Source organism: Lissotriton vulgaris, chromosome 6, assembly GCF_964263255.1.
Source record: "Lissotriton vulgaris chromosome 6, aLisVul1.2, whole genome shotgun sequence".
Taxonomy (NCBI): domain Eukaryota; kingdom Metazoa; phylum Chordata; class Amphibia; order Caudata; family Salamandridae; genus Lissotriton; species Lissotriton vulgaris.
Genome location: NC_141694.1, coordinates 28,338,874 through 28,363,730, shown reverse-complemented (window position 1 = coordinate 28,363,730; position 24,857 = coordinate 28,338,874). Strand labels below are relative to the sequence as shown.

The window sequence follows — 24,857 nt, the reverse complement described above, 5'->3', positions numbered from 1 at the left end:
AATTAAATCTATTCCCTATCCTAGAGCGCCCCCCAGCGCAATGCGTTGTAATGGTTTGCGTTGTAATGGTTGCGTCGTGATGGTAGTGCGTTGTAAAAGTTTTGTTGTAAAGGTTGTTTACCTTCAAATGACCTGCAGACAACTAGTGACATTGGTTTTACCCCTTCGCCGCTGGGCTAATTCCCTACCAACGCGTGGGGGAGGGGGGCAAGCGGTGCTTGTGACGAGCTTGGCTCGTCATGCAGCACGGTGGCGCTGTGCTCGTGACGAGCTGAGCTCGTCATGACTCCGCTCACTCAGAACGCCCCGCACAGGAGGGGAATTTTCCCTGCGTGGGTGTTCCGCAGCAGTCATGACGAGCTCAGCTCGTCATGAGCACCCAAAGTGTTAAATATTCCATCTGAGTAAAAATCCCTCACAAGTCTTCACAAGCCCTCCATGTGTAAGTCACATGCTATAGCACCAATTCTGAAGCACGTTCTGTGGGCCGTAATTTCCAACAGCTGCTCAACCTTATAAAAAGTGCTTCGCACTACATGGAATTTCATTTCTTTTTATTTGTAGATTATTTAGTTACTTTTTATTCCACTAGTTCATCTCTTCCGCCTGAACCTGGAATCCACTAAACTTTTCATCCTTCCCGTGTGGATGAAATGGCGCCGGTATAAAACGCTAGTGCTTTCCTTGTACGCATCCGTTCCTGCGATCCATCCATGCAGACAGCACTACAGCCCAGATCCGTGCTCTCATGGGGTGCACCTGAAGGGGGCCTCTGCACCTCCGCAATATGAGAGTGTGTTGTAGCTCCCAGAAGCCCCCTTTGTAGATGCAGATTTTGTAGGACGGTACAGCAGTGTCTCCGGTCTTGATGTGCACATCTTTGATGTTGCTGGTATAGGTCTGATGTGCAGACATCAGCGCTGTATGATACAACAGCAAAGATGTGCAACTAATGCACAAAGAAAAAAAGATTACTAATCTACTATTAATCTCTAATCTTGGGTTCCAGAGTAGCTTGCTACTCATAACAAAGCACTTCAACAGATCGTCAGGGGTAGTAAGCGCTATATAAATACAATGTACAATATGTTACTTAACAGTAGCAGCCAGCATGGATCGGGAGTGGCCATGTGATGTAAAACAAAAACAAAAAGTTAAAAAACTTACATTCTTGACGCTCCCCTAGATGTCGTCTTAGTCTCCCCTTCTCTGGGCCTGGAACAGGAGTCAGCCAGGCTTCCTCCCCTAAGCCAATCACAAGGCTGCAATGCAGTGTTGTGATTGGTCTGAGCACCGTGATCGGCGCTCAGCCAGGGAATGGGGTCCTGGGCATGTTCTCCACAGAAGATGTAATGCAGCCTGCACGGAGAACTTGCAAAGCGCGCATTACTGTTTTGGAAGGCCCCAGAGGGCTGGCCAAACAGAAATTGCATGCTTGGGATGGGCAAACAACTCCTCCCTGCTCTGAGAGCAGAGCAGCCTGCCCACCCCGCAAAGCTGCTCAGCAGCATGAATAAATGCACTGATGATACCCTCAAATTATTATCATTCCATTTGTACTTTCGTTCACTGCTTTGCAGCAGTGGGGCGAAGCTCCTCCGCCTTAGCGGAGGAGCTGCCACTGTTAACTAAGCATGCGTTATCTGTAGGCTGAAAGGCAGCGCTCAGTCTTATTTATGTTTTCTCATTTTTACAACTGCTTTGCTGGTATCTGAAGGCCAACGTGGCTTTTAAGTGCACAATTCCACAACTACCAATTCTAATCCAAACCACATCATTCCACAACACACTACATACATCCACTCCACTTCATAACACATATGTAAAAAACATTGTCATTTACAACGCCAATAGCTCTGACTCTTGGAAATGTGTTACCCATTAGCATTGTCAATGCTTGTTTTTTATTATTCTTTCTTTTCACAGTTTTATATAGTGTGAACTCCGCCCAAGGCTATTTAAGGGCTATTCATAAGCACCAATTACAGCCCCCAAGATCAGATTTTTTTATTTAAGGGCCTTTGAGATGAGGTGATTGCCCAGAATCATACGTTGTTGAGAGCAGGCGCCGGGACTCGAACCTGATCCCCAAACTCTGCAACTCTGACCTTCAGGCCACATATGGCAAGGCATGAGAGTGGGAGGATACTGTTCTTGGGAAGGACACTGCACCAAGGTAAAAGTAGCCTACAGCCTGAGCAATAGAACAGCAGTGAATCCCTTAGTTTACTTATCACTCAGCCCCTCCCCAGCCCTCTATTACCAGAGCAACAGAACAACTACCAGGCACCCTAAATTACTCAAGTCCTCCCAGCCCTCCACTACCTCAGGACAATGGCCTGTCCGGGGAGGGATTTAACGCCTTAACTGCGGCCTTTATTTTGGCGAAGTGCGGGCGTTTTAAAAGGTGGGCAGTGCCACGTCGGCTGTTGGCCGACGGCAGCACTAGCCAGGTAGTGCTGCCGTCGGCCGTTGGCCGACGGCAGCACGCCACGGGTTAATCAACATAAAAAACACCACATAGTTACATGGCTATGTGGTGCCCCTATGGATGGCTGCTGGGCCATCCATAGGGGCGGGGAGGAGGGGGGCTGAGGTTGAGGTGAGTTCCACCCAGGGCTTTAAGTGGGCCGGGTCTCTCCGGTGCTGAGCACCGGCAGTTTTTTAATGGGGGCCTGGAAACGGGTCAAAGCGAGGGCTCTGTTTTGTGCCCTAGCACAGCCGGTCTGTTTTTTCCGGACTGCAGTGACAGCAGGCACATCGATGTGCGCTGCTGACACTGCTCACTTCTCACTACTGGAGAAGTTACGGCATGACGTCATGCCAGGTGAGTGTTGTAGGGGAAGGGAAATCCTGTAAAGAGAGTCATTTTCTCTCTCTTTTCGGAATTTAGGAGCAGCAACATTGTTGTGGTGTCATCAGGGCTTTATGTCTAAGCTTTTTCAATATTATATACAACAAGCCGTAGTTGCTGCTTATTTATCTTATGCAACTAACAACCATTGACAAAGCCAATAGCCCTAACTTGTAGGTATGATGTTACTTGTATCATATCTGGATCGGATGACAGGAACAGCAAAATACAAGTCGGGCGGCACACTATGCTAAGCACAGATTTTAGCTCAGGTATTTGTAAGCCACGCCCCTCTGAGAGACCCCCCAGTTTTTTCATCCCACTTAAAGCCGTGGGTCCACTCCTCCCATCTCCTTGGTTGGGGTGCTTTAGACGTGATGGAGCAATGGCGCCCCTTGTGCTGGCCCCCAGCCCTGCACTCCCATCTGCAGTGAATGTCTCATGATCCGCGGCCCCTTTACGCAGTGCACATCGAACCCAGAGGTAAGTATTCTGGTTTCAGATGCTGACGGCCTGCCCTAGTATCAGGGTCTTGTTGCATCAGAAGTCCATCTATGATCCTGGTCTGATAACAGCAGAAGGAAAGAGCAACACTGCCCTCCAGTGGCCGCCTTGAGCGAGCAGGACCAGACTGCTGAGCCAAGTGGGACCTTTCAGGATAATTTATTGGAAATAGTTTCTCCCGGGGCCTTAGAGGGAGGACCCCCTCAGATCCACAGTGACCCTCAGCTCAGCACCGACATGTTCTGTTTCGCTTCATGCAGTCGATACATGTGACTGCTGCTTCCCTCAAGGGTACACGTGGATGGCACATGTCAAGCACTGGAGAACAGTGCCAGCCTGACGAAAGTTGTGGACACTGTGCCAACATGCGTTAACCAACCAAGGACAAGGTTTTGGGGGTGGTGTGTGTGTAGTGCCTACGTGCCTGTGCCTGTGACTATTTTAAAAATTGTTGTTCTCTTGCCACATTGCACGCCGACTCCCCGGTCCACCGCAGCACTTTATGCTGTTTGTAGTGGAGGGAGGTAAAGCGTCCTTACTTCCTGGTTGCTCCACGCCGGGCGGCCATCTTTGGAGGGTGACGCTCTAGTCTCCACCTTCCCGCAATCTATCTATCCCCCTGCTTTCCCGCGCAGCGGTTACGCGCAGCGGGAGCGCCATAGACGCGCCGAAGAGGCGCCAAAGAGAAGCCAGTCTGCGCCAGTCCGCGTCCAGACGCTTCCAGCTTCCGGGCTCTGCCGGTACCATGGTAGGAAATCGCCTTTCTTACAGTTCCTCCTCCCTGCACGCCTTACGACCCTCCACCAACCCTCTATGCCTTCACTCGGTGCTCCCTATTAATACGAAGTCTCACTGTAAATTGTGTGACTGGAGTATGTCCCCCTCAAACACTGGGAAACCTCACTCCGTACACAAATGGAGAATGTTCCTTCTCAATTGTCGGTCTTTACCGAAGCACCACACTGAACTGGCCATGCTGATAGAAGAGCTTAACCCCGAAGCTCTCTTCCTGACAGAACCATGGCTTCAGCTAGAAAGTGACCTGACCACAGTGTGGGCTACCCCCCAAGGTTACACCCTTGAGCGTCTGGACCGCCAGACAGGCAGAGGCGGTGGATTGGCCATCATTTATAAGAGATAACTACAGATGCCGTGTCACCTCATCCACCATGCCAGCCTGCGAGAGCCTACACTTCACTCTAGAATTCTCTCCCACCACCACCTTTTCTGGCATCCTAGCCTATCGACCACCTGGCGCCCTTAACAATTTTGTCACTAACATGACAGACATTGCCGCCAATGTAGTGCTCACCTCGACAAACTTTACTTTGCTGGGTGACTTAAATCTACACCTAGATGATCCCCATGACACAGCAGCCAATAGTCTTCGATCTAACCTTCAGGCTATTGACTTATGCCAAAAAGGCTTTCACTCGACACACACCAAGGGACACCTCCTAGATCACATTTATAGCAATATAGATAGTCTAACTGTCGAGATACCTATTCCATTGCTCTGGACTGATCATTTTTGAATACCCTTCACATGGTCCATAAGCTCCCCCTCCACTTTACAAAATTTCAATAAACATTGGGGAAGGAAATGGGCCTCGCTCCCGCTCCCTGAATGGGAATTGGCTCTCACCAAACACCCACCCCAGAAGGCGACTAATCCCAATACTGCCACGGTTAATTTTGATAACTGGATCTCCAGCACCCTTGATCAAGTTCTCCCAAGGAACCCCCTGAAATCAATAACAAAACCCAAAGTCGCTCCGTGGTATTCGCCCGCCCTCAGAACTATGAAGCAATCTTGCCGCAAACTTGAGAGAGCTTCGAGGCAGGACTGCTCACAACTGAGGAAGGCAGAGTACAGAGCCGCAATAAAGCTCTACAAAAATGAAATAAAATCTGCTCAAGCCCAGTTTTATGATTCGAAAATTAATTTGGCCGCGAACGCCCCTAAAGAAATTTTCAAAATAGCCAAATCGTAACAACCTTGCCACTTTTTTCTCCCAGAAAATTCAGGCCATTTATTCCTCATTCAGCACGGGCAATGATGACACGGAACCTACCACCCCTACAGATTCCGACTCCCCCGTCCCCTGTCTGATGGACAAATTTCCACTTCTCGATCCCATTACATTAGATAGATTGATTCCTAATATCACCTCGAGATCTCCTAATGATCAAGCACCCCCTCAGACTCTCATTAAGGTCATTGACGCCATTCGTCCGGTTATCTTGGATGTCCTTAATGCTTCCATCACTTCCAATTCCGTCCCAGCTCCTTGGAAGTGCACGATGGTTAAAGCTTTACTGAAAAAGCCCACATTGGACCAGAACAACTTGGCCAACTATCGCCCAATTTCCTTGCTTCCCTGGATGAGCATACTGCTTGAGAGGCACGTCAACAACATCTTAGTGGATTATCTAGAGTCCAATAATCTGCTCCGTGCCTCCCAGACAGGATTCCGTCCTCAGCACGGAACTGAAACCGCTCTCTTAGCGGTAACGGAAGAAGCCAGAGCTGTGTTGGACCGGGGAGGAAAAGCGGCCATCATACTACTTGACCTCAGTGCCGCGTTCGACACGGTCAACCATGCCACATTATTACATCGTTTGGTTGGTTTGGGCAAATCGGGCGCGGCCCTGGAATGGCTGACCTCCTTCCTGGATGAACGATTCTTCCAGGTGTTTGAAGGCGAGACAGTCTCCCCCAAACATCCACTTAGCTGTGGGGTGCCCCAGGGCTCCTCCCTAAGCCCCACTCTTTTTAATGCCTATATGGAACCTCTAGAAAGGATAGCCCATCCCTTTGGTGTGCGTATTGTCACCTACGCCGACGATACCCAATTGGTGGTCTCTTTGGACCACTCTGAGGGATCGTTTAACACCTTAGGTCCCTGTCTAGAGGCTGTTGCCAGGTGGATGCAATCTTCCTGTCTTAAACTTAACGGGGAGAAGACGGAGACTATGCTGCTGGGCAACCCTCCCCCGTCTGCCCTAGCATCCATCTGGCCCACATGTCTCGGCCCCCCTCACCGCCCAAACCTCAGATAAAGAGCCTTGGAATCTGGCTTGATAAAGCGCTCGACTTTTCGATCCAAGCCACAAAAACTGCCTCTACATGTATTGGGCTAATGAAAATGCTCCGCAAAGTGCTCCCTCTGCTCCCATTCCAGCAAGGAGGATCATGGTCCAGGCCCTGATACTCTCCCGCCTGGATTATGGATATGCCCTATACATAGGAGCCCCGGCAGCAGTGACCAATAGGCTTCAAGTCACGCAAAACTGTGCCGCCCGATTACTGTATAATATTCCCCGCTGGCAGTCAGCTAAGAAAGCTCTAAAAGAACTTCACTGGCTCCCAGTAGCGGCTAGAGTGCAGTTCAAGGCCATGTGCATTCTGCACAAATCCTTCCACCGCACTGGCCCTGTAATCTTGCATCCCATAGTTGTGCCCTACGCTCCGTCTAGAGCCCTGCGCTCTAGCTCATTACATCTAGCAACTACTACTAAAATCAACAAAGCCGGTTGGGGCGGTCGTTCCTTTTCCCACACTGCGGCCAAGCTTTGGAATTCTCTCTCGCTTTCCCTTCAAGTCAACCAACCCGGAAGCCAACCCACCCTACCATCAGCTGACCATCTCCCCCACGTTAACACCCTTAACGCCTGGAACCTAATCTCCACTGAGGACACCATCCGCCTGATGAATTCCATCCACTCTGGATCCCCCACAGACCCATGCCCTCACCACATCTTCAACAAAGCAGACTCCGTCATAGCTCCGCACCTCCGAGACGTCATCAACTGCTCCTTCAACTCCGCTACCTTCCCAGAAGACTGGAAACACGCTGAACTCACCGCCCTTCTGAAAAAACCAACAGCAGACCCCACCGAACTCAAAAACTACCGCCCCATCTCGCTTCTTCCATTCCCGGCCAAAGTCATCGAGAAAGCTGTCAACAACCAGCTCGCCGCCTTCCTCGAAGCCAACAAATCACTCGACCCCTCACAATCTGGCTTCCGAGCCAAACACAGCACTGAGACCGCCCTCATCGCAGCAACAGACGACATTCGAACTCTACTGGACAATGGAGACACAGTCGCCCTCATCCTCCTCGACCTCTCTGCAGCCTTCGACACAGTCTGCCACAAAACCCTTTTACAACGCCTCAGAAACATTGGAATCCAAGAAAAGGCACTGGAATGGATCACCTCGTTCCTCACCGGAAGAACCCAGAGAGTCCGCCTCCCACCATTCAAGTCCGAGGCCTCTGAAATCATCTGCGGCGTACCACAAGGATCCTCACTCAGTCCCACCCTCTTCAACGTATACATGAGCCCCCTCGCGGCCATCGCCCGCCAACACAACCTCAACATCATCTCTTACGCGGATGACACTCAACTGATCCTATCTCTCACCAAGGACCCCAGCACCGCCAAAACTAACCTACACGAAGGAATGAAAGAAGTCGCCGAATGGATGAAACAAAGCCGTCTGAAACTGAACTCAGACAAAACAGAAGTCCTCATCCTAGGTAAATCCCCCTCTGCATGGGACGACTCCTGGTGGCCGGAAGCCCTCGGAAATGCACCCATCCCGACAGACCACGCACGGAACCTTGGCGTCATCCTGGATTCTTCACTCTCAATGAACAGACAAGTCAGCGCCGTATCCTCCTCCTGCTTTAACATTCTTCGCATGCTCAGAAAAACATTTCACTGGATCCCCTCCGAAACAAGGAAAACAGTCACCCACGCTCTAGTCACGAGCCGACTGGACTACGGAAACACCCTCTACGCAGGTACCACCGCTAAACTCCAGAAGAAACTACAACGAATCCAAAACGCCTCAGCCAGGCTCATATTAGACATCCCACGCAACGAACACATCTCTGGTCACCTTAAAGACCTCCACTGGCTACCCGTCAATAAGAGAATCACTTTCCGACTGCTTACCCACGCACACAAATCACTCTACGACATCGGACCAGATTGCCTCAATTCTCGACTGTCCTTCTACACCCCCTCCCGCCAACTTCGCTCTTCCAGCCAAGCCTACGCCACTGTACCTCGCATCAACAAAACCACCATGGGAGGCAGATCCTTCTCATACCTGGCTGCCAAAACATGGAACTCACTCCCCGCTTACCTTCGCCTCACCCAGAATCACCTAGCGTTCAGAAAGCAGCTTAAAACGTGGATATTTGACAAATAATCCTCCTCCCCTTCCTAAGCGCCTTGAAACCCTCTGGGTATGTAGTGCGCTATATAAATGTTATGACTTGACTTGACTTGACTTGACTTCATTTCATTTGTGTGCCTGTGTGCCTGTGTGTGCCTGTTTGTGTGTGCCTCTGCGTGTGTGCCCGTGTCCCTGTGCCTGTGCGAGAGGTACGGCCGCGAGGTCATATAGACCCTCGTCTTGGGTTCAACATTGTTGTAGGCAAGAGGCGTGCAGTCGTTCCTGCATCGGGTGGGTGAGAGAGGTACAGCAGGCATGAACAGCAGGCTGAAGAGGTTTGAGCCGGCAAGGGAGGACGAATGGAACAGGGACATAGCGGAGAGGTGCAGGATGGGGTGAAAGAGGACAGTCGCTGGTGAGTAGGGGTGAAAGACAGCCAAGACAAGCCAAGACAGTCCCGGCTGGACTCGAACAATGCCCTGTGTGTTGGAGCCCCCAAGTTTAACCTACGCAAGCTCCAGGTGGTGCAGAACTGCGCAGCCCGCACCCTGCTACAAATTCCACGGACTCAGTCGGCAAAACCTGCACTGAATAGCCTACACTGGCTTCCAGTCCGACAGAGAGTGGCATTCAAGGCGTTATGTATTGCCCACCGGGCCTTCTGGAAGTCTGGTCCAGCTATCATCGCACAGCTAGTCACCCAATACCACCCAAAGAGAAACCTTCGATCCACGGAGGCCTTCCTGGCCACGGTACCCAGAGTGAAAAGAGCTAGGTCCGGAGGAAGGATGTTCTCCCTAAACGCCTCTAAGATGTGGAACTCACTCCCTTTGCATCTCCGAACTAATCCAAACCTACTCTCCTTCCGCAAACAATTGAAAACCTACATGTTTGCCAAATCCATCGAACCATAACCCTCCGTCACTCCCAGTTCTGTCTTCTGAGTTCTGTCTCCACACTTCAGCGCTTGGACGCCCATTGGGCAGCAACCGCGCTATATAAATAACAATACAATACAATACAATACAAGAAGAGCATGATGTATAGGGGTACAGCAAAGATTGGAAGTTAAGCAGGACCTGGTACAAATGCCAAGGGTGACTGCCACAAATGCTTTCTTGAAGAGATGCTTCGTGCTGTGGAGCAGCCACGATGGGTGTAAAGTTGGAAGCGTTGTAAGTGGGAGGGGAGTGGATGAGCCTAAGGTATGAGTAAGCATGGAGATATCAGCAAGCTGTGATTGGGCGAGAGCAAGAGAGCGGTGTGATGGGATAAGTGCCAGGACCAGGCTGGGCGAAGCATAACATTAGGCCTGAGCTGTGAACTTTGCTCCATTCGCAGAGTTTGCGGAGTTTTCTGCACTCCGCGGAGCTTGCGGAGCGCAGAAAACTCTGCTTCGCGATGTGCAGCAGGGTTTTTTCCCTGCTCGCAATCGTGAATTGTAAGTTTGTGATCGTGAACAGTAAGTTCGAGCTGCCGCTCGGGTAGAATTTATACCCGAGTGGCAGGAATACCAGCACAAACTGCAGTTCGCACTGCACTCCGCCACTCGCGGAACTTCAGAGTTTTTTTGTAACTTCGCGGAGTTCCACGCAGCAAATCTCTGCGAACTACGCCCAGGGTTAAATAACATTACTGGGATGTGAGAGTGAGTATAACAGAAGGTCACGTTACTTCATTATGACTATGGTCTGTGAATGGCCTCGTCAGGAAACATGCACTGAAATAGTGCTACCCATACGCTACACGCCTACTCTGCCAGTCGTAGTATGCATAGCTCTTGCAATGTCTGTCTACTCTCACAGAGCAGCTAAACTACAAATGTATATTCTCTGCTTGAGTCTCATTAACTTTGTTCTTTTTGTCTCAATAGTTGAAAGAGCAGAGGGAGAAAGAGCGGCACCTCAAGAAATCCAAGGCTGGCAGCATCTCCGAAGAAAGCGGGGAGTTTGATGACCTTGTTTCGGCTCTGAGGTCTGGTGAGGTCTTCGACAAGGACTTATCGAAACTCAAGCGCAACCGCAAGCGCTCAGGAAACCAAATTTTGGACACAAGCAGAGAACGGGCTGTGACTAAATTAAATTATTAAAGACATGAAGTGATGACCCCCTGGCCAACAGGTTCTTCCCTCGACTGTGGTTTCTCCATCAGGAAGGATTTACGCTCGGTCTCGCCTTCTCCAGAGCCGAACTTCTGTCGACCACAGCGGTGAACACGATGGAAGCGAAGGTGCCTCCCTATGCCATTGGCCATTTCAGATGCGTTGTGTTGGTAGCAGCATGAAGCGAAGCGGCCATTTTTATGGAGACCTACGAAGCGGACACACTCTGGGGGCATAAAGTGGATGAGCCTTTCAAGGAGTTTGCGCTAATCAGTGTTCATGTGCAGCAACTGATTCCAAATGTCACTCTTCAGGTCCTTCCAATGTGGAGGTCTTCGGTGTACGAGGGGACATCAGTTGACTTCCAGATCCTGGAAAAAGCTTTCAAATGGGATGAACATTCTCAGCGAAAGATTGCTCGCTTTCAAAACTTTTGCCTCAAGAATGTTTGTGGTTATTGAAAATTGAGACATGGAAGCTAGAGGTCTGGCCAGATCTGGGCACGGTCTAGAGCATGTTCCAGGCTCTCACCTGCCGGTTGCAGCAACCAAACAAACCCTCCAGGTCTGCCTAGGGCCGTCTGGAGCTTGCACCCAGCTTTGAGTGAAATTGGCCGCAGATGCTTGGACGGAATCACTGCCTCTGAAGAACCACTGACAAGACCCTATTTTTTAAGCACTTTTGCAAACTGCCTTTTTGTGACAGCTTTAATTTTTAACACAAGCACTCTTACCAGCGCCTTTACTAAGACTGTGGAATTCATCTCCGCCTTCTATTTTTGGAAATTGAAGAAGTTGTATCTTAGGGGACATAGCCATTATCCTGATTTGCAAAGCTTTATTTGTACAGGAGCCGGGGACTGGGAGGGTATAGGTTTCTGCCGAATGGGACGTATGTGCACATATTCCTTCCTATGCTCTATGTGATATTGACATTTTATACTAAATTATGTTCTCGAAATTGAGCTGGTTGTCACCGGCGGACATCAATGATCACCCCATGATATGAAGGATCTTTACCCTACTAGCTCAGGACATGATTGGTAGAAATTAAGCTTCCTTCCAGCCTGCAGGCGGATCTAAGGGTAGTCGATCGCCTCTTACTTCAAGAGGCCGACCCGTCACTCGACAGTGTCCGCCATGTCTTGCGCGGACCCGCTTCTCCAATGTCCTCACGATTTATCGCCCTGGAACACAGGCTGCTGATGTCAGGGGATCCTTTTGTGTACAGTTCATTCTTTTTGTAAGCGAGTAATGAAAAGTGAAGGAGAATAGAAAAAATTGGAAAACCAACCTACAGCAAATAAGTAGTTTAGAATTGAGAAGGAAGTAACTTTGAAGTAGATGTTTCTAAAACACGAAAGGGGCTATCCTAACTTCGAAAACATGTCATGTGGGAAGAGTGGTATCAAGCCATGCTTCAAGTCATATGTGTCGCTGTACGAGAGGGCGAGCAGATGAGAGGAGGTAAAGAGAGGGGGCATGGGATGCAGGATAGGACATGGATATGTAGAAAGAGGCTGAGGTCTCCATGTGAAGATGAACTAGCGTGGGAGAGATGCTCCAAGTCTTTAAGGTTCTGCTTCTTGCGCAAGGGCACACCTTGCTTCGAGCAGGTGATGGTGGCCACCCTGAAAATGAACTGCTGGGGAAAAGAATCAATTAACTTGTAGGCTTTATTTGAAATTGTCCATGAAAACCAACATTGAGGAAATAACTTTCTCTAAACAAGATCTAACAGTTTTAGTGTGGGATGGTGCTTGAACACTTGATACTTTCATAACATTATTAATAATATAACATGAAGACACATGCCATACCTTCACTCCTCAACAGACGGGAGCTGGTACATCCTGTTTGATGTCCCTTCCTCCGCCGGCCTTTCCACTGTACAGTTGGTGCCTTGGTCACAACTCAATGCCTTCTAATCGCCTCCGTCCCTGTGCTGTGTGGTGACAAAAACATAACTCTGCCTCCTAAAAACTGACCCTCAAGAGTGAATGGGAAGAACACTGTTGCAGTTTGCAGGCTAGTTGTCAAGCATGACAGTGCACCAGAGTGGAGCACAAGACCATATCTTTAGACCGCGGCGGGCGGGTATGTCAAGAGGCGGTCTATAGTGCAGGCAGTAGAGCTGGTGGAAAGCATGAATCCAGATTAGTTGTTGGTGGGCAGGAATTTGGTACTGGTCAGCACGTTATGCACTTTGGGGCGGACAGTGGTTCGTCCAGCTTGATAGTAAGGAAAGTTCTCTTTTGAAGCTGAAAAGGTGCCCCCGTGCATGCTGATTATGGGCAGTACGAAGACACACAACCGCGAAGCAACCTTCTTACATTGCTTGGCCTCAGTGCCACTGTTTCATGTGGCCTCTGTCTCTCAGATTCAAAACTTGGCTTCTTCTGCCAAGTTCTGTCTTCACACCACATGCCAATTACATTTCACATCCTCACATAAGCCCCTGTGGGCTTTGTAACACAACTCTATGCATTCCATTCAACAGCTTGTATAACAGTCTTACATCCAGAAGAGTCACTGTGCGTGGTACAGAGGGTTTAACCAGAATAGTAAATGTTTACAGTGCCAGTGTGTTCATTTTGTACATATGTAAATTTACGTTACTATAAATCTAGAAGGCGCTAAGGTGAGCGAGAGCGGGAGTAAGAAGAACATACTAAGCTAGGGCAATGAGAGGAATAGGGGAAAGGACGCCCACATTTTCACACTTTATATTTCTGAAAGAAAATCTAGGATTCTGAGGCCTATGATTATTGGTCAACTGAAAAAATAAACAATGGAACAGTTTTCTATTCTATTTGACTCTAGTCTATTGTAATTTGCTCTACTATAAACTATAACTCTGTTCTATTCTTTATGTGGGTCTCATATATTCTACTATAACCCTACTAATATTTATTCTATTCTATTCTATTCTATTCCCTAACTCTATTGTATTCCTTTATAACCCTACTAAGGTTGTTTCTATTCTATTAGATTCTATTCTATTCCATTCTATTCTCTTGTAAACATAGACGTCTCAAGTATGGAATGCTGGCTCATGAGATAGGAAAGGGCTTTCTGAACTTCCGTCAACCCGCGCTGCAAATATATGAAGACTTTAATTTGTGGCTCGAGCACCATTGGGTTATTAAGAGATCCATTTTACTTTGGAGCAGGAGAGTTATTCTGAGTATAGTAAAGCAGTAGTCTGAACTCTGCAGTCTGTACTCGCATTGTAATGTGGATGTTATTGGTCGAGTGCTCTTAATATGCTGACTTGTCGATTGGCTTCAGAAGAGTGAAACATTCTCTCTGCCCTAAATGTGGTCATAAGTTGTCCATGTTTCTTATTTACGTAAAAATGGCCGACCATGACCACTTCACTCTGTCAAAGGCCCTATTGGCTGAAGCATCGTTGCATCGATTACCAATCTATGGTCATTGGTCATACAGAGGCTCTAAATCAAAGACACGCCTGTTTGGTTGTGAATTTGTCACCACAGAGTCCTGCAACAGTGAGTCATGTTACGCTTAGCAATGCACCATGGTGGACATCAAACCACATTAAACTCCTAGTATCTTGAAAAACTGCTGCCTCCCCTGAGCATCTACATTCTTGATAGCTGAGGCGGGAGGCGGAGCCCTGTTTGCAGGGTATTAGAAGGCCATGAATGCCAGGGTTTGGATTTTGGAGGGTGGTCGGTGGGCACCTCTAAGCAGAATGCCAGCAGCCGGACTGTGCTGTCTCTTGTCATATGAGAAAAAGGTTTCTTGCCCACCCCCTCTGGAGGGTTTGCTTCGTGTAATCCCCATACGGTGTTACCAGCAGATAAGACTTCGGGGTCAGCATCTGAGGTGGATTTTGACAGCAAGATGGAAGAAATGAGCCAACAACCTTAAAGAACGCAAGGCAGGATTGTGAAGGTACAAAGCACAGTGTTTGGAGAGGGAAGGAGCCGTCACTGCCTGATGGTCACTGAGGAGAGAGCGCTGCACCCTGATTCGATATCTCTCTGTTTTAGTTCAGGAAATCTGCAGATATCATTGGGGAACTATTATAATGCTGCAGAAAATGAGCTACAAATAACCCCATGCTGCAAAGGTTGCATTCCATTTAGCCCCTCTTACTTACAACAATGTATCATCGACCAGCTAGAAACATGCCCCAAAACATACGAAGGCTGAACATAGCAAGGCTGAAATGTGAAATGTGATTGTGAATATGATTTCACTGCTCATAGAAAAACTCGGCCAAGAGGGCGGCGTTGAATACTTTGCGAAGGGCAAAATTTGGGAATTTGGAAAAGCTTTGGCCGAAAAAAAAATATTTGCTAACCATGTGTGTGAGCCTCTCCAGTGAGGGCTGTTACCGAGGCAAGTGCTGTGAATACACGCCTGGAGCTGGTTGTCACTGGTTTTCAGAGGACTTCCAGCACCGGTGGTCCTGCTACACATACATTTGTGCAGACTTGACCCCACCTGTTGAAAAATAAAGATAGATGCTGATAGTCTGTCTTCCGATAAGGACGGGCATTTTTCCATCAGGATTTGAATACACGACATCATGTAAGTAGACGGATGCCTCATCCCACGGAATCGTGCAGGAGGCCCTGAGTTTACAACTTAGGCCTTACCTGCAAGACACAGTACAGCAGACACAATCAACTACACACAAAACTCTTAAGATAGATTACAACTTTCACCATTAAAGTACAGGGTCATGAAGGTAAATCAGGAACAATCCGTTAAACTGGACTGTGGGGCCCATGTGTCACGTCCTATTGAGGTCTACGCTATCCTAATATCAAGTCGTGTTCAAGGTGATAGCTGATTTGACCAGTGAAACAAGTGTTTTCTTATATGAAAGCCAATGACAGAGCGTGTTCCGTCAACTAGAATACAAGTGGGTGGTACCGCCCTACAGGTAACCGGCCATCAGAGTCTCCACTACAGATGCTGATGTCATTCCCTTGTGTCTCTAGAGTGTAGACTAATATAACTGTTTCAGTGGAGGGGGAGTGCGTCAATTGTGCTGCTACGGGTGAGGGGGAAAGCACGTTCTTTCCAAGCTTTGGTCACCAAATTGTGTTTTTATTTGGCATCCACTGGCGCCCTGTTTATAACTTTTTACTTTTTCCAATTTTTGGACACGGCTTAGAACTCATCCCAGTGTGTTGTGAGATAGAGACATGGTGCACCCCTGTACGTTGCCAGCTATTGCATCAACAGCCTTCAATTGGACAAAATTCAGGTGTTGACCTGGCCGTTGACTCGACTTGCATGACCTCAACATACCTCTACTGCTCAGATTGCTTGGATAGAGAATAGAATAACAAATATGCTAGGTTGAGGTTATGTGAGGGTGAAGTAGCGATGTACAGCCACAGACAGCTGTGTTCATACATGCACAAAGACAAATATGTATAGAACCCTTACCAGTCATTAGTTTAAGCCAATGCAATGGTCTTCCCATGCCAACGTGTCTTAGACCAGGCATAATTGTAAGTCAATGTATAGGTCTTCCCACTTCAACGTGCCTTAGGTTCGACTTTATTGTAAGTTAATGCATTGGTCTCCCTATGTCAACATGTCTTAGGCCGGACATTATTGTAAGTCAATGTATTGTCCTTCCCATGTCAACGTGCCTTAGACTGGACTTTTGTAAGTCATTGCATTGGTCTCCCCATGTCGCGTGTTTTAGGGTTGACCTTATTGTAAATCAATGCATTGGTCTCCTCATGTCAACGTGTCTTAGACCGGACATAATTGTACGTCAATGCATTGGTCTTCCCATGTCAATGTGCCTTAGACTGGAATTTTGTAAGTCATTGCATTGGTCTCCCCATGTCGCATGTTTTAGGGTTGACATTATTGTAAGTCAATGCATTGGTCTCTCCATGTCAACATGTCTTAGACAGGACATAATTGTACGTCAATGCATTGGTCTCCCCATGTCAACATGTCTTAGGCAGGACAATATTGTAAGTCAATATGTTGGTCTCCCCATGTCAATGTATCTTAGGCCAGAAGTATTTGTGAGTCAGTGCATTGGTCTCCCCATGTCAACGTGACTTAGACCGGACATTATTGTAGTCAATTCATTGTCTTCCCATGTCAACTTGCCTTAGGCCGGATATTATTGTAGGTCAATATGTTGGTCTCTCCATATCAACTTGCCTTAGGCCGGGCATTATTGTAGGTCAATATGTTGGTCTCTCCATGTCAATGTATCTTAGGCCAGAAGTATTTTGTAAGTCATTGCATTGGTCTACCCATGTCACGTGTGTTAGGGTCGACATTATTGTAAGTCAATGCGTTGATCTTCCCATGTCAACGTGCCTTGAGCCGGACATTATTGTAAGTCAATGCATTGGTCTCCCCATGTCAACGTGACTTAGACCGGACATTATTGTAAGTCGGTGCATTGGTCTCCCCATGTCAACGTGACTTAGACCGGACATTATTGTAAGTCGGTGCATTGGTCTCCCCATGTCAGCGTGTCTTAGGCCAACCATCACAGAATAGTCAATATCTAATACATATGAGAACCATACCTCGAGCACTGGAACCTGATATTTGTCCATTACTTCAGGAGAACAGATTGATCATCTAAAGTACCAATATTTGTAGAGTGGTGATTTTTTAATGTTGGGGAAAGCGGCTGTCAAGGGGCGGAGCATGGCTGTGGGTTTCATGAGCTGTGGGTGGAAGTATTTAAAGAAACATGGTTTTCACGTGTTAATGGTCACTCTGAAGAAGAAAGCTCAACATTACTCTTCTGATGTGATTATAGTGCACTTTTGTCTGTACATAGCACTGAAGCTGCCAATAGAGAGTCCTGTCTCAGCACAGAAAGTATCTGAATAAACATTCCCTCCCCAGAAAGAAGGTGTACATGTTCTTCGCTTCGTGGGAGAACTCTTTCTTTAACCTCTTGCACCAGCAGAACCTTCCGCCGTTGCAACTCTAGATTTTCACTGAGAGGAAAGAGCGCTTATGAAAATTGTACAGTCCTGCACAAGTTGTATGCAGTTTTTGTTTTCTAAACAAGTTATGTTATTTTTTAAAAAAAGTTATAATTACGTTTTAGCGTTGTCTAAGCAATTTGTAAATCAATACGGTTATTTATTTTGCCTCATTTTAGTTCGCTAAGTACGGTATACACTGCATTACAAGCCAGGACTGTTGAGACAGTGCCAGCGCATTACATCGGGTTGACTCCGCCCAGCTGAACCCACCTATGGAGTCAAGGATCCCAAAAGTTGAAGTCTGTAGTCATCACACGAGGCCTGTCTGCCTAGCAGTGGTTATGACTCAATTCTGGAGAGGGCAATGTCTTTCCAATCAGTCATTGAGCAGGTCTGATAGGGGCATCTGCTGTTGCAGCCTGGTGTCATTGTAGGCCACAGGGACACCGTACATTCCCACGTTTTTTGCAGCAGGAGGAGAATTCAATTAAAAGAAAGGATAGTTATCCTTGGTACCATCTCTTGCTATGATGCCTGTCTTTATTCCTGACTACCACATGGGTCCACCCGCGCCCAGACTACCAAGCAAGCAGTCACCCTCAGGATGACATTGGCTTCTAATGAAATGCTGCATGATTTCCATATTCAGTATCAGCCTGGGAGGCAGTATCCCCAGATGGGCTTCACTGGGCAGCACATCTGCAGCAGACATCGCGACATCCAAACCCCACAGTCAGAACCCACCTACACCCTCTCACGGGCTTCAACGGTCAGCCCCGGAGCTCCGCTCTGATGTAATGTCCAGGCATGTCCTCATTTATTGGTCAGTTTAAGATTATAAAATGAATGAAATGTACAAAACTTGTAGTTTCCATTCTTGCACCTTTTTTTTTATAAGGATTTACTGAAGTACTAAAATAAAACCTAAAATATGTATTTTGACCCCACTGTTTTGTCTTGTGCAGTTCTGTGTGTAGTTTAGAATGGCAGTCAGTCTATTTGGAATGAGTTTCTTGGATTTGATGAATGAAGTCAAAAACTGCACAGAAGTACTTGTAAGTATACTTGTAAGCGCCTCTAGGAATTCATCCAATTGAAACAGCAGAATTTGGAGATGTCACTATTACCAGGCTCCAGTCTTTCCTCCGTCCATGACCCTTTAGTTTATTGTTATTTATTTGGAATAGGAAGTCAAACACATCCTCTTTAGTAGGTGATTTCACGTAGGTAAAATAAGTCACTTTCAAGGATTGAAGTAAGTACGTATTGTTGTACGGCACTTTATCGAGGTCATTAATATCGACCTAATATAACACCGCATCTAGGGAATGGATCCCCCCGCTTTTGTAAGTAAGTATATATTTACTACTCTTAACTTCCCTCATACCTACATTGTTAGGTAAGTAGCGGTGGAATGTAGAACAGTATATAAGTACATACCCTGTAATGTAGTATAAGTCATTGTAGTAAATGCAATATTAATTCCAATGTGATATATTGCATGCAGATTAGTGACCGCCACCATATATTGATGCGACTACTGTGCAGTAAGATACACGTATACACCACCAGCTGAGGTTAGAACCACAAAAGGCATTTGACAGAGTGCATTAGATTTACTTTTCCGCATGTGAACAGCACTGTAGTTTCCCGACTTCTGAGTCTGATTGAAGCCATGTACATAGGTGACAAAAGTACAAAGATCATTTTAATTCCTTTTGCAAAGCAGTCCAAGCAAAGTTACCTTCTTTCTGAAATCCTGTTTGACATTTCTTCGAAGCTGTTAGATGTGTTGATGTGAAAATAATGACCTTTCGCCAGGATGTTCAAGCAGATAACAAGCCTTATTAGGTGGATGGTTAAATGGTAAAGCACTTTATCAGGTTATAAAATCAACTTTGAAGGAACCGAAGTCCCTCCCCAATCGATCACATTTCAAGGCTTTTGTTTATCGACGGTACAAAAATGCAAGATATGTGGCCATTCAATTTATTGTAAATATGCCCAAATTGTACAATTTCTTTAAATTTAGGAAGACATTAGAGACAATCGGAAACTACTCAGAGGATGGACATCTGAAACATCATCATTGGACCTAAAGTTAATGTAATAAGAATGTCTTTCTCACCCAAACTCTGGCACCGGTTCATCTCCGTACATTTCAAAGTGAAGAAAGAGGTGTGCAAATTACAGTACAGAATGAATGAACAGGCAGTGTTGGGGAAAGAGACAAATTCCTGCGAGCAGTGCGGATAAACAAATTAGTCTAAGTAGGCTTTGACTTTCTAAATTTAAATCTGTTTCCACCATCTCTAATATTGGGCCAGGGATGTAGTGGTCACTGCAGAATGTGGTCGGGACCCGACGTCCAAATGCATAAACATCCGTGCAAAAAAGGGGGCATTTATAGAGTGTTTCATGCTAATATATGGCCCCATTTTAAGCACTTGGGGCCAAATGTACAAAAGCATTTAGGGGCATATCAGCAACAGCCGGCGATAATTATCGCCAAGCGCGCTTAGCGCAAGGATAATTATCACCGGCTATCGCTGGATTTTATCGCTGCGATAGCGCGCTATCAGCGACGCATATCTCCAAAGCGATAAAAATCCAAGCAATAGCTGCTAAATGTGCGATTATCGCTGGAAATCCAGCGATAATCCCACAGCCATAGACGATAGCTTGATGATAGGGCAGGGCAGACTTAGCCATAATATCCACCTTCCATTGGACATAATGGCTAAGTCAGATAGAAAGCAGGTGTAAGGAAAGTAGCGATAAGCGAGGTTAGCACTACTTTTCTTATCGCTGTACGTGATATTTTCAGATTGATAATAGGAGAAATGTCGCTTAGCAACATTTTCCTGTTAATTCCTGTGTGTTACGCCCACTTTGCATCTCATTAGCAATGCAAAGATGGGCGTTGAGGAAACGGGCGAAGAAGCATGAAAACACTCGATAGCCCGAAAACGGGTGCTAAAGCGGCGATAATTTTAACGCAGCCTTGTTGATATGCCCCTTAGCTTTTAAAAAAAATAATATTTTATTGATTTTTCCAGCAATTAGTAAAACACAAATGAGAATTTGGTGTTCCGTAAAACGCAACATATATCAATGAATGAAAATTCAAATAAGTGCAGCGTTAAAATTGCAATGCAATCCTGAAATACATGGTAAAAGAGTAAATCTATCTCATAATAGTTTTGTGCAATGATGGTTAGTGTCAGTGAGGGAAGCCATGCGAGACAGTGCCATGTATCATCCTAAGAGGAATATATGTTGTCAATACTGGGCGGGCTAGTATTGACAGTACTCCAATTCCGCAGTGCTGGGAGGTACAGGGACCTTTATCCAATTCTCCATATATCGGGGGCCGCTATTGATGGCATTTATGTTACATTTGCACCCCCTCCAGTCCGTATCGCCTCCGGGGCACTGACCGGTGCTCCCTCATCAGGAGCATGGAGCAACAAATACTGAGGCAGAGGATGGCATATATTCTTAGATCTGGAATAGGGGGGTTGCAGCGAGGCATAACGCGATAGAGAAATATGCAGATATCTGTGCACAGTTCCACACTAGATGGAAGAAGCCAGCATGCCCCGTGGCACATCTGGTGCAGCTGTGGGACCTCCTGGAGGGGTCAAATTTGGCTAGCAATGGAGGGGTTGTGTGTGCACCATGATTGTATCTGAAATGCAGGAGTTTATGTCGGTGATTATTTGAGACCAGTTTGGTTTGCTCTCAGCAAAAATGTAAAGTCTTGTCAGATATGGGATCTCCCGGATCTGTCCCCCATGCCTCATGTGCCCCCCTCCCGGGCACCAGTTTAAGTGAGAGGGCCATATGATACAGTCGCAAGATTAAATGTGAGCTATCTGAAGTGGTAAAAAAATAGGTGAAGGATGTGATTCACACGGCATTCGGATCGTGTCTCTTTCGTGCGGCGGTGATAGGCAAATAATTCGGTGCATACTAATGAACGCCCCGAGTTTATTCCAGGAATCAGCAACTTTGTTTGCTTGATGCAGTACCTCTCCAAATTATTTTGGAACTTTATCTGAAAACACAATAAGATAAGGTGGAGTGCTTTTGGAAACCTGAGATTGGGTACCAACCCTTGGACTATGCGATAAGGTGTTCGGATTTTAGCCCTGAGGAAGCCCTTTTGGGTGAAACGCGTTGGCTGAGGCTGTGTGTATCTCTCAACGTATATTATCAATAAAGAAGAATTGTCCACACTGAAGAACCTAAAGGAGTCGTCAATTTTGCACATTATATGTTATTTGTTGTGTGCCTCCCTTCCGTTTTAGTAATAATTAGTGTCAGTAATGGAAATTCTGGAGGCTCCGACGGGGCAGTCGGAACTATGGCTCGAGTAGCAGCATATAGTCGGCATATTATGAACCTGTCGAAGATGAAACATTGCACCCATTTGTTAGGGATGTGGGAGGATGCAGAAGAGCATCTACGAAGAGGTCCCCGAGTTGGAGCAGCCGACAATCAGTCAGGGTTTCGCTTAGCACGATTTTAAGTAGATATTGGCAACCAAGGGTTGTCGGCAAGAGGGATACTCTGAGAATATAGGTAATCATAGCCCAGACAGCTTTGAAGTTTGGTCCAGGCCCAGCAAGTGTTTGAGAGTGTTTGTATCTCAATAGATTTGCTGGACAGAGTGTGGGGAGGGGCTTTGTGACCACTCCGGTTTTAGAAGTTGCTGTTGTGCTTCATATTGATACCAATGAAACGCGAAGTGTGCTTGCGCTACTAAATAATAGAGATGAAAATGAAGCACACCGAAACCTCCACGTGCATATGGCAGAATCAAGGTCTGCCAATTGATTCTGGGTTGCTTACTGGCCCATACTATACGTGTTAGTATGCCACGTAGCGTCAGTGCTATGGGGATGTTGGGGAACAAGTATAATAAATGGAGCAGTGTCCCCATCCTTACATTCGCTACTCTGCAATGGATAATGGAAGTGTAATCCATCTCTCCACTAAAGTCGTTTCGATTGCTGGACCATAATTCAATTTTATAACCTCAGCACTTTGACGGTGAAGGTAAATGCAGAGGTATTTGGGCGGGTCGGTGCACCATCTTAAGGGAAATTTGAGGGCACACTTCGTTGTGGCTTCTGTAAGAGATAAAATGTCAGCCTTGTTCCAGTCCACAAGCCCAGAGATTGCCCCGAAGCGTATCACCTCGTGGAGTAAAGGCGGAAGATTGGTTTCAAGGTTCTGGATGAACAGTATTATGTTTTCCGCATATAAAGAAGCCTAGAGGGGACCGCGTGGGACTGGAGACCCCTCATTAAGTGACCTTCTTGCATGTGTCTGACCAGGGGATCCATGGCGATTATAAAAAGAAGCGGAGATAAGGGGCATCCCTGCCTGGTGCCTCGGGTTAGTGTAAGTTGGTCTGTCAGAGTGCCATTGAGCTTCAATCGGGACCAGAGTAGCGGCATATAGGAGGCGGATCAATGCAAGGAAACTGTTAGACATACCCAAAGCACTGAGCATTTCTTAACGGACTGAATCACTACTACAGACCATTAAGAAATGCGAATTGGCCTTTCCATATGTACAAAGGCCATTTATGAATTTCAAAATGTGATTATGACCCAGTAGAAACTGTATTTTGCGATATTCAACCAGGAAATTGCAAATTGGGATTTCCTAATTGCGATTACCTAAACACATGTACAAAGCATTTCCTGAATGTGAAATGGCCATTTTGGAAATGAAATTACCATCGACTACAAGTTGATGGTAACCATGTGCAATTTAAAAAAAACTCTCCAAAATGTTTTTAAAGTGCACACATGCCCCTAGGGCATGTGTGTGCTTAACTTTTGCACCACTTTTTTCAGGGGGCATCAAAGGGGGGCCTTAGGCTGATAGTCATCCTTGCTTTAGCATTTCCTAATTAGGAAATCGTAAATTAGAAAATGCAAAACCACTTGTACCTCTGAGGAACAACTGGTTTGGTATTTTCTATTCTGTAGGAATCGCTATTAGGAAATCTCTATTTTTGTAAATTTCATTTTGCATGTCCTTAATTAGCAATGTCTTAGGATTCATTATTTAGGAAATGATGAAACTGAATTTTTACTTCTGGCCCTACGGGTTTTTACAGATGTCGAGATTTTAGCACACAAAGATAATAATATTAACCCAGATTAACACAATGGCATCAAATCACAAAATTCCTGGCTTGAAAGGCGAAATATAACTTTTCTGGAATGTAGAGAGGATTTAAGGAGTATGCCTAGGAACCAGCAACTGCCTCAAATTTCTAATAATTATGCCTAGAATTTTACGCTTACAGAAATGTAGTAAGTCCACATTTATATGTGAAAATGTCCTTCTAAAATGCATGCTTTTTGAGATTTTAGTTTCTGTGTGGTGAAAAAATGTTCTTGAAGAAATTCCATACAAACACCAGGGCCTATTAGCAAGAAATAGCAATTTATCGCTAAATGCGCTTAGCGACTTTTTTTTATCGCTGCCTGACGCTGGATATTTTAGTGGAGAAAACATGCTATTAGCAACATTTTTCTCCATTGTGCTAAAATATCCTGCGATAGTGGTGAAATGCGAGAATATCACTGGAAATCCAGCGATATTCTCGCAATAATGCCAATGGGGGCTTAATCTGATAATCCACCCCCCATTGACTATACAAGTAAGTCAACTTTTTAACAGACGATAGATTATAGCGATAATCGCGCTTAGCGTGATGTTTTTTTATCGCTTTGCCTGCCTTGCTAATAGGCGATAGCTGTGTTAGCGACTGTTTTCAGTTGCTAACAGTTTGGGTACGCCCACTTTGCATGTCATTAGCGATAATTATCGCTGACATGCAAAGCGGGCCCCAAACCGGTCGCTATCGCCTAAAAGCTGTCGCTAACTGCTGTTAACAACAGCTTGCTATTAGGACGATAAAATTATCGCCGCTTTAGCGGGAAAAAGTCCAGCTAAAGCGGCGATATTGCCCGTGCTAATATGCGTCCCCATATTATAGGTAGTTTCTCCTTTATTATCACCGCAAATACACACTGAACCACAAACTTGACAGGAGTTAATCTAAGACTATATCCAAGGTGAGAATGTGTCTGATAAACGTGTTTGAAAACTCTGCTAATCACATGTTTCTGTATGTTGACTACATTTGCTAGAATTCCACCCAGGAACACCCACGACCTGATCCTGCGAGCAGAGGTACTCACACAGAAAATTC

The 24,857-nt window shown here is 46.3% G+C and overlaps 1 protein-coding gene across 2 annotated transcripts in view; it reads left to right on the top strand.

Moving 5' to 3' along the window:
* DAAM2 (dishevelled associated activator of morphogenesis 2) overlaps nt 1-11,924 on the top strand; it is a 683,417-nt gene extending 671,493 nt beyond the window's left edge. For both annotated transcript variants that reach the window (XM_086925887.1, XM_086925886.1), the window contains one exon: nt 10,423-11,924. In XM_086925887.1, the coding sequence (XP_086782013.1) occupies nt 10,423-10,638 (216 nt within the window). In that variant the 3' untranslated portion in view covers nt 10,639-11,924. The remainder of the gene's footprint in view (nt 1-10,422) is intronic.
* Nucleotides 11,925-24,857: the final 12,933 nt, after the last annotated feature.